Source organism: Acinonyx jubatus, chromosome E3 (assembly GCF_027475565.1).
Source record: "Acinonyx jubatus isolate Ajub_Pintada_27869175 chromosome E3, VMU_Ajub_asm_v1.0, whole genome shotgun sequence".
Taxonomy (NCBI): domain Eukaryota; kingdom Metazoa; phylum Chordata; class Mammalia; order Carnivora; family Felidae; genus Acinonyx; species Acinonyx jubatus.
Window position 1 is genome coordinate 24,582,156 of NC_069398.1, and position 10,711 is coordinate 24,592,866.

Below are 10,711 nucleotides of genomic sequence, written 5' to 3' on the forward strand. Positions count from 1 at the left end.
TCATTCTGTTCACTGTTTCCCTACGTACCGTATTTTACATCTACTTATTTTATAAAGCCACAAAACAGTATTAACATTCTTGCACTAAATAGTCATGTGTCTTTAAAGAAGCTAACAAGAAATGATTGATGACTCTACCCATATACAGCTGATACTCCATTATTCGTGGTAATATTCTGTCAAGCTGCTATCGAGTGAGTGAGTGAATACTGAGCTTTCGTTCCTACGGCAGATACGGGGTTAGGTTCCTGCGAGACTCTGGTCACAACATTTTCGTCCAGTCATCAATAGCTAACCTTGTTTTATGTGGGTTTATGTTTAAAGACACCTTAGTTCATACGGATTGTTGATTCGTTAACATTGACTATGGCCAACAGTGCTGTGACTCATGCCTGAGCAGAGCTTACCCCCACACGTATTTTCTCATGGCATAGCCCGCTTACACTTAGGAACACCGGACAGCTCTTGAGTGCTACACTTAAGGGGCCATTTGAAATGGCAAAATCCCCGAGAAAAAGCAAAGACGTGAAAAACGTGGCGGTAAATAAAACGTACAAAGATCGTTTGTTTGTACGTGGAGAGCTGAAACAAGAAAGCAGAGAGTCACCACAGCTGGGAACATGCGTATCAGGCAACTCACACTTTCTGCCACTCTGCACATGCCCCTGAAGGACTGCAAAGGGGCCGCGAAGGTTTGTTTTTGGATCACATGTAAATTTTAGTGAATGGGTCAATTCACATGCATGAATTCTACGAATAGTAAGGACTGACTCAACTTACCATTTCTGGTGTTCTTTGTTCCTTTCTATACTATTTAGTTTCTATCTGGTTTCCCTTATGTTTAGGCTGAAGAAACTTCTTTAACATTCTTTTAAAATGCAGCTGTTTTGACTATGAATTCTCTCATATTTTGTTTACCTGAAATGTCTTTATTTTGCCTTCACATTCAAAGAATTTTTTTACTAGATGCAGAGTTCTAGGTAGACATTCCTTTGTTTCCTGATCCCCATTGTTCCAAAAGAGAAGTCATTTATAAATAGTACCATTGTTCCCCTGTATATCTTGTGTCACATCTCCCTGGCTGCCTTGAAGACATTTTTTTTATTCTGTTTGGTTTCCAGAAGTGGAACTACGATGACCTACTTATGGTTTTCTTTTTTTTTAATTTTGAATGTTTATTTGTTTTTGAGAGAGACGCAGTGTGAGCACAGGAGAGGCAGAGAGAGAGGGAGACACAGAATCCGAGGCAGGCTCCAGGCTCCGAGCTGTCAGCATAGAACCTGACGTGGGGCTTGAACTCACCAACTGTGAGATCGTGACCTGAGCTGAAGTTGGACGTTTACCAACTGAACCACCCAGGTGCCCCTGGTTTTCTTTATATTTAGCCTACTAAAGGTTCATGGAGTTTCTTGGATGTGTAAGTTAATGGTTTTCACCAAATATTATAAAGTCAACAATTACTTCATATATTTTTCCAGTCCTTTTTTTAAAAATCCCCTTTAGGGATGGCAGTTACACATATTTTCAAGTATTTTCTATTTTCCCATATGTTTCTGAGAACTTCTTGAGTTTTTCCCCAAATTTTTTTCTGTTTCAAGTTTCTAGCGACTTTCCTGTATGTTTCTAATCTGCTGCTTAGTCCGTCCAGTAAATTTTCCATTTCAAATGTTATTTTTAAAGTTCTAGAATTTAATTTTGGTTCTTTTCTTATGGTTCCTGTTTTTCCGTTGGTATTCCTCTTCCATTCACCAATTATAACTATCTTTTACTTTACATTCCTGACCATATATGTAATTACTGCTTCAAAGTCTGTGTTTGTTAATAACAACATAGTTATGTATGGTCTTAGCCTATTGATTGAGTTTTCTCCTGACTATGAATCACACTGCATTGCCCTTCCCCTGTCCAATAATTGTTTATTGTGTACGGGACATTGTAGATGCTGCAGAACTCTGTGTTCTGGTATATTCCTTGGATGAGTTGATTTTTGCTCTACCAGGTGATCTAATTTCTTACTAATTTACTTGAACTTGTGGATGTTTTGTTTATCCTTTGTTAGTGTGGGTCACTTTTAGCTTTTCTTTTAGTCTTTGGATGGAGCCTTAGTCCTGGGAAATCGTCGTTTAAAGCATTGCCCTTAGAAATCAGCAGAAATCTGAGATGTTTACCAATCCTCTGTAACTTGGTGGGGGTTCAAACTCTGAACTCCACTGCTCCTCAGGTAGGTCACAGCTGAAACCTCTGCTCAAGTTTTTCAGCTTTCCATCCTTTGCTTTCTCTTGAGGGTCTTGGCAACACCACTCCCCCCTCACATGTACGTAATTCAGACGACATTAGGATTTGGGGGGAGTTTACATGTAAATTGGGGCACTCCTCTTTCTGTAGATCCTTCCTTTTAAACATTCTCCTCTCCCTAAATTTGTAGCTACTCTGGAACCCCCCAAATCCTTCCCTCTGATACTTCAGGCTGAAAGGCTGGATATTTTTGTTTGAGTTCTAGGCAACCTACATTGAGCATACTGGGGTAGTCCTCAGGGGAAAAACTATATAAACATAGCTCTCCCCCAGCGGATTTTCTTTCATTCAAGGGTTGACTCCATTCCAATTTCTGCCTGCTTTTGATCATTCTCCGGTGCCAACAGAAACATCATCCGTTGCCTTTTTGTTTTGTTTTGTTCTGTTTGTCCCAGTTTCATCATTGTTTTCTGCATGAAATTTAATCAGATAAAAGCCATTTCACAGCTACAAGAATTGAAACTTGCATCAATTCTGCCTTTAATCCATTTGTTTAATGAAAGACTTCCAACCTGTGGTCTGAGTCTGCCAACGTGGTATGGGCAGCCCTGTGGAGAAATGAGGGAGTGGAATGTTTGGAGACCCTCCATAGATGGCTGGAGAAGGCATTTTCTGAACAGGAATGCAAATTGAGTAGCAAATATTCAAGGAGAGAACCAAGATTTCCTCTTGGCAAAGTGCGCATGTGAAGTTGTTCCGTGAGACAGCAAAATGATTCTGCATAGCTCTGGGGTGACCGGTGTGGGTCCTGGTGGGGTGTAAGTTTGATGAAAGTCTACAGATTGGTTTGTTTTCTCCCTTTCGTCTTGGTTTTGAGCAGCGTTGGTGTGGAGAAAAGGAGCATGCCTGGAGACAGGATTTGGGTACGTACAGTTTGTTTGCAAGGTGATCCCAGGAAGCGGTGGTAAAGAAAAGAAGTGGAAATACGAGGCAGGGAAGAGAGGGAAGGGAATATGGGCACATTCATGAGTTTTGAACTGGGCACAACTCACAGTGGTTAATCCCACTGGAGACCCTGGCGAGCCTCTCCAGAACATCCTAACCCAAGGGATGAGGAAGCTGGTGTCCTGACTCTCCAACTCCCATTTGTCATTTAGCTGTTCCCAGTGCTCTGCACTCTGGCCTGCTATGTGCTCAGATTCCCATATAGAATCACTGGAGACCACAGTAGCAAGTGGTAGGTCCTGAAATGATGAGCGTCGAGATCCAGGCAGAGCGCCAAAGCATCTGTTACTCTACCGACTACGAACTGGCTATTCACTGGCCCACCACCTTAGGGTATGCACAGCAACCATCTCCCATCAAGTTGGAGCGTTATGAAAGAGCTCCGGGTTAAGCAGGTCCTAAAGGGAGGTAAGTTGAGTGAACAGGAGGCCCAGATTCCTATGTCATCGATTCCTGCTGCAGAGGCTACTTTCCCTCGATCCACATCTATGGCCTCCAAGATGACTGGTTTACTGAAAACAAAACAAAACAAAACAAATGTCTGGATCCGGGTCACAGATTTCTCTGCACAGTGTGCAGCCACCAATGTGAAATGAACGGCTGTGGTGTGCCAGCTCTGATCAGGAATATTCTGGAAAGATACCCGATAAAGGCCAATCTTCCGCAACGGCAAAGCTTGGGGCAGTTGTCCGTCCACTTTGATTGGACCGAGCGATCGGCAATTTGGATACATCCTGACTCACGTGCAGTAGAGAAGTGTCTGGCCAGCTGGTCAGGAATCAGAAGGTATAGAATTGGAAGACTGGCAACAAAACGTCTGGGGAAAAGGTATTGGGTGAGTACAGTGTGGAAACATACTTTTGTTGCATGTGCATGCAAAGCAAAGGCCGTGCACCGCAGGGAAGGCTCTCGATAATCCCGTGGGCAAGATGACACATTCTACAGATGACGGTCAGATGTACAAAGTGCCCGTGAGGACACAGACAAAGGCTGTGTATTGGCTCACCAATATGGTCTGAGGACTTAAGCTTCCAACGGCAAAGGCCAATGTCGAGCCCTGCTTTGGTGCCTTTCTCCCGGGTGACCAGATAGCCACTTGGTGACAGACCATCTGCACTGATCTCCTTCCAGTAGGAAGAAGGCGGTGATTTGTCCACACTAGGATAGTTACACGTGTGCCTTCTCTTCTGTCAATGCTTGTGCCAGTACCAAAACCCATGGACTTGTTAAATGCCTTATTCTCAGTCACTGTGTGCCACACCGCGTTGCTGCCGAAGGAAGAACCTATTTCACGGCAAGATAAGTGTGCCCATGGATTCACGCCCGTGGAATTTACGAGTCTTACCATGTGTCACATTACACGGAAGCCGTTGGTCAGATAGATGGGGAAATGGCTTGCTGAAGAGTTGATTATACCTCCAGTTGGGAGAGAGAACTCTGAAAACCTGACGTTGAAGACACTTTCAAGAAACGACCGATGTCTGGTGCCATTACTCTCATAGCCTGAATGCAGGGGTCTGTGAATTAACACCCCAGATGATCAACTTGCAGATATTTGTTTCCATCCTTGACACTTGATGCTTAATTCCCAGCAGAGGAATGCTTCCCACAAGGTGCACAGCTATGGTTCCGTTAAGTAGCAAGTTTAGTCCACCGCCTGGCCATTTGGGGCTCCTCATGCCATTGAATGAATGGACAACGAAGGCTGCTATTCTGTCCGCTGAAGTGACAGATCTTGATTTTTTTTTAGGGTTGCAGCTACATAAAAGTGACATTCCAGGTCATCCTTCACCCTTGGGATTCTCTGGAGAAGCCACTTCTCAGTTTCACGCTCAGTAGAAAACTATACCAATCAAATAAGGGCAGGGCCACTCAATATTCAGACCCTTCAGGAACAAAGGCTCACAGCATCACATGAGGTCAGTTTGGGATCTGACTGAAGACAGAGGGAGCGTGGAATGGTAGTGAAGAGGAAAGTTATAAACATCAACAGTGATTAGTTACAGAAATGTACCTGCTTTCCTGCATGGACAGAAGTAATACATCCATGAAGAAACGGATATGGGCTTTTTAGCCATGTGTACGTTTTGCATAAACTTCTAACAATCTCTACCAGGCTTTCTAGGGACAAGGGGTCTTATCTTCCTTAATGATCACGGTGGACATGAATTTGGGCATGGCTCCTTCCAAAATCAGCATCGCTTGGCTTTAAGACATGTTTTGACGCCTACCACGGACCGAGGCACCTGTGACGTTCTGGGATGTCCTTTCCTCTCCAGATAGGGAGATACGGCTCCAGTGTCGCTAGAAACGTGTCTCAGCTTACGTTCTGCTCCCTGGCCAATAGCCATGCCTATCCTGAAACCAGAGTACAAGCAATCTATGATTCTAAGTCCTTCAAAATGGCAACGAACATGGTCCCTACAGTCCCCAGCCATGCCCTCCCCCATTTTCTGAGAGCAAAAACAAGAGTTGAAAACTTGGGTTTTGTGAAGTTTTCCAGCATTCTGTAGAATGCAGAGAGCTGGAAGGTCGAGTGCCTGTGGAGGGACAGAGCAGAGTCCGGCAGAAGATAAGAAAGGACAGGGGAGACCGCTGTCAGTAAGCTTAAAACCATGACTTACCACGTGAACCTGTAGTGGAATATGGAAGCTGCTGATTCAGGAGCAGCCACTGATGCATCACACCCAGGCCCCCGGCCATGGGATGTTTTTTGGGGGGGGGAGGCAGTTATTATCTGTCGGGGAGATGATCTTACTTGGGGTGAACAAAAGACAACACGAAGGCACGGCGTGCCGCCCTGGGCTGGAGCCTCCGGGCTGAGCCGTGCCGCTAAGAGCTGCAGCTAGATGGAGGTCACGGCTAAATCTTTGGGCCTGAAATGGCAAACCGTGGCCTTTTCTCTCCCTCTGAATGACCACCTTGAAGGCAAATCAACAGGAGTGACGGTGGGGGGGGGGGAGGGAGAGAGAGCCCCGCAGCTGAGCTGTCTGCCCGCCAGAAGGGAGAATTCAATAGTGCTCCCCTCCGAACTGAGCCCCGAGTCAGCCCTTCTGAAATCCAAGTGACATTTCTGCCCGTGAGTGAATGGAAACACACGCCTTTCGTTCCAGAGTCGAGCGGTGGCATTTTGTCTGCGGTCTCCTTGCTCTCCTGGCCTGATTGTTTGCTGAGGGGGGGTGGGAGGGTGGGGAGGGGGGAAACAATTAAATCTTCCATTCAATTATGGCCTGTTTGGGTCTGAAGAGCTGTTTAAAACCAGAGAGCCTTATCATATTAATGAGCACTGCTGCAAAGATGAATACCTGAGAAAGAGATTCCCTGGGGAACCGAGGAACAGCGCTGAGAATATTAGGATGTTATGATCTGCCCTTGATGGAAAACTACTGATAAAATGGCACATTACCCCCAGAGATAGGGACTTTTGTGTTAAATAGGCATGACAGTGAACATATATATTTCGCAGAGCCTGATAGACAGCACAAACTTGGATGACACACACACACACACACACACACACACACACACACACATACACACACACACACACACACAACTAATTATCTGCCTAATATCGTGGGGGACCCGGCGCTGGCGATGTCTATGGGGGAAGGGTCAGAATCAGGAAAGTGGGAGTAAGAGGGGCAGAGGGGTAAGCCGTCTCAGACTGGTCAAGGTCTGCTTGCGTCAAATTCAAGGGCAAAAGCAAAGTTCAAGCCCCCGAGTCAGGCTCTGTGCGGACAGCTCGGAGCCTGGAGCCCGCTTTGCATGCTCTATCTGTCTCTCTCACAAATAAATAGACATTTTTTAAAAACCCACTCATTAGCTCCAAATGGAATGTGGTCAGTGCTTCACAAGCATGGAATGACTGTGGAGAATGCAAGTTGATTGGTGTGATGTTTTAATTTGGGGGTATCTTGACCCGCGTTTCATCTGCCGTCATTCACTCCGTACAATTATTTTGATTTATCTGTGACGGTGCCTTTATCAGTAGCTCATTCCTGTTGATTGCTGCTTAGTACTTCACTGTAAGGACATACTACCTTCTGTGTATCCGCTCACCTCTGAGTGCGCATTGGGGTTGTTTCCAGGGTTGAACTCTTACAAATGAGGCTGCTCGGAATATCCACGTGTGCGTCTTTGAAAGGACACGGGCTCTTACTTCTTTGGGGGAATACTTGGGAGAGGAATGACTGGCTCGTATGGCAAGTGGATGTTTGACTTTTAAAGACACTGCCAAACTTGGGCGCCGGGGTGGCTCAGTCGGTTGGGCGTCCGACTTCGGCTCAGGTCGTGATCTCACGGTTCGTGGGTTCGAGCCCCACGTGGGGCTCTGGGCTGACAGTTCAGAGCCTGGAGCCTGTTTCGGATTCTGTGTCTCCCTCTCTCTGCCCCTTCTCTGCTCATGCTCTGTCTCTGTCTCTCAAAGATGAATAAACATTAAAAAAAAATTTTTTTTTTTAAAGAAACTGCCAACTGCTTTCCAAAGCAGTTGTTCTGTTTCAGGTGCTTGCAAGCAGGGTATGCGAGTTCCAGGGGCTGAACATGTCCACTGGCATTGGCATTGTCAGTATTTTTTATGTTCACCAATGTAATAAGCATCTCTTCATGGCTTAATTTATATTTTGTGAATGGCTAATGCTACTTAACACGTTTTCCTATTTATGCTTATTTCCTGTTTATTTTATATATATATCTGTTTATATTATATTATATTATATTATATTATATTATATTATATATTATATACTATGTAATGATATTATATATTATAATTAATTATATATTATATATACTTATATATTTTGTTTATATTTAATTATATATTTATTATATATTATGTTATATATTATATATTTTATTATGATAATCCACTATATATGTATTATATAATATATATTATATTAATTCAATATAAATTTATATTTATATACAAATAAATATACATGATATAAATATTACATATTTGGTTAGAAAAATATTTTCTCCTAGTTCATGGCTTGTTGATTTTATTTTCACTTTTTTCTTAATGTTTATTTATTTTTGAGAGAGAAAGAGACAGAGTGAGATCAAGGGAGGTGCAGAGAGTGAGGGAGGTGCAGAGAGAGAGGGAGGGAGGTGCAGAGAGAAAGTAAGGCACACAGAATCAGAGCCCCAGGCTCTGAGCTGACAGCACAGAGCCCAAGGCAGAGCTTGAATGCACAGACGGCGAGATCATGATGTGAACCGAACCAACTGGGCCACCCAGGGGCCCCTTTCATTGGTGTCTTTTGAAGAGCAAAATGTTTCAGTTTGTATGAACTCCGATTTATCCATTTCCTTTTCTTTTAACGGATCATGCTTTTAGGGTCCTATCTAAGATATGGGGTGCAAAATTAAAAATATTTTGTCTTACGTTTCGTTCTAAAAACTTTATAGCTTTAGATTTTTTACGATATAACTTTCCATTTACCTATTTCTTTTTTAAATTCTCTTGGTGCTTCTCTGAGAAAATAGCAAATGGCAGATGATGCCAGTGGGCCCGGGGACCCTGGAATGGGAGGCCTCGGCGGCTTCCGCGGAGGCTTCCGTAGAGGCATCCTGGGCCGGGGCTGGGGCTGGGGTCAGGGCAAGGGCCGGGGCCAGGGCCCGGGACCTTGCGGAGGCAAGGCCGAGGACAAAGAGTCGATGCCCAACACCAAGCTGGGCCGCCTGGTCGAGGACGTGAATATCAAGTCCCTGGAGGAGATCGATCTCTTCTCCCTGCCCATCAAGGAATCTGAGATCATCGACTTTTTCCTGGGGGCGTCCCTCAAGGACGAGGTTTCGAAGATGATGCCTGTGCAAAACCAAACCCGCGCTGGCCAGCTGACCAGGTTCAAGGCATTTGCTGCCATTGGAGATGACAATGGGCACGTCAGTCTGGGTGTTAAGTGCTCCAAGGAGGTAGCCACTGCCATCCGTGGGGCCGTGATCCTGGCCAAGCTTTCCGTCTTCCCTGTGTGGTGAGGCTACTGGGGGATCAAGATTGGCAAGACCCCATGCTGTCCCGTGCAAGGTGACCGGCACTGTGGCTCTGTCCTGGTGTGCCTCATCCCTGCCCCCGGAGGCACTGGCATTGCCTGAACCCCTGTGCCTGAGAAGCTACTGATGTTGGCTGGTATTGACGATGTCTGCACCGCAGCCAGGGGGGCTGTACTGCCCGCCCCCCCCAGGGAAACTTCACCAAAGCCACTTTGATACTGTTTCCAAGACCTACAGCTCTCTCACCCCTGATCTTCAGAAAGAGACTGTTCACCAAGTCTCCCCATCGGGAAATCATACCAGAGTGTCCATGCAGAGGACCCAGGCTCCAGCTGTGGCCATCCCACAGGTTTGCACCGGAAAAATAAAGTGCATTAAAGCTTGTTTAAAAAAGATAGTAATACGTAAAAGAATAAAATAAAATAAATTCTCTGGGCAATATTTGGTGGCTGTCAATGTACAAGCCTCGCACACTTTTTGTCCTACATTTTCCTAAATAATTCGTACTTTGATGCTATTTTAAATGGTATTGCTTCTTTCATTTCAGTGTTGTGATTGCTCATATGGAAATATGATGTATCGTCGTATATCGACCTTAGATTCCGCAATTTTTCACTTTTTAGATCTAGAAGCATCTTTTGTAGATTCCATTGGATTTTCCACATAGGCTATCATGTGGTCGGAGAATAAATACTATTATACCTTCTTTCTTTCCAATCTGGATGCATTTTAATTCTTTTTTTTCTCCCTGATTGCACCTGCTACAACCCAAAACACAATGTGGTGTGGAAATGATGAGAGAAGTTACCTTTGTCTGTTCCTCCTCTTAGAAGCAAAGTTTTTAGCCTTTTACCAGCAAGTAAGGTGATATCTGCAGGGGTTTTTGGTACCTGTTTTTATTTGGTTGAGGAAGTTCCCTTCTATTCCTGTTGAGAGGTGTATTTTAAATGTAGAGTAGATACTGTATTTTAATGCTTTTTTGCCTATTTAGATGTTCAGATGACTTTCTTTTTTTTTCTTTATTATACAGTGAATTGATCTTGATTGCCTTGCTAATGTTAAACCAAAATCGTACTATTGAGATCAACTTCACTTGGTCCTGAGGTCTTATTTTTATTTTTACATTTAATTTGCTAAAATTTGGCTTTGAATTTTTGCATCAGTGTTCATAAGGGACATTGGTACGTACTTTTCCTTTCTGGCAATATCCGTATCTGGTTTTGAAGTAAGTATAATACGACCCTCATTGAATGAGTCAGGAGGTAATCCCTCCTCCTCAATTTTCTAGAGGAGTTTGTGTTGCGTTAGAATTACTTCCTCCTTAAATGTTTGGTAGAATTTCCACTGCAGTAATCTGGGCCTGGAGTTTTCTTTGCGGGGAGGACTTAAACTACAAATTCCATTTTTTTTTTTTTTTTTTATGTTTTGTTTAGTTTTGAGAGAGAGAGAGAGAGAGAGAGAGAGAGAG

At 44.1% G+C, this 10,711-nt stretch overlaps 1 protein-coding gene across 1 annotated transcript; it reads left to right on the forward strand.

Moving 5' to 3' along the window:
• The first annotated feature begins 8,739 nt into the window (after positions 1–8,739).
• Positions 8,740–9,598, forward strand: LOC106977506 (40S ribosomal protein S2-like). Its single transcript, XM_053213831.1, has one exon. It carries the CDS (start codon positions 8,740–8,742, stop codon positions 9,226–9,228), a length of 489 nt encoding a protein of 162 aa, XP_053069806.1. The 3' UTR covers positions 9,229–9,598.
• The last annotated feature ends 1,113 nt before the right edge of the window (positions 9,599–10,711 follow it).

Coding starts and splice junctions, on each gene's coding strand:
- LOC106977506 (XM_053213831.1), top strand. CDS start 8,740: ATGGCAGATGATGCCAGTGGGCCCGGGGACCCTGGAATGGGAGGCCTC.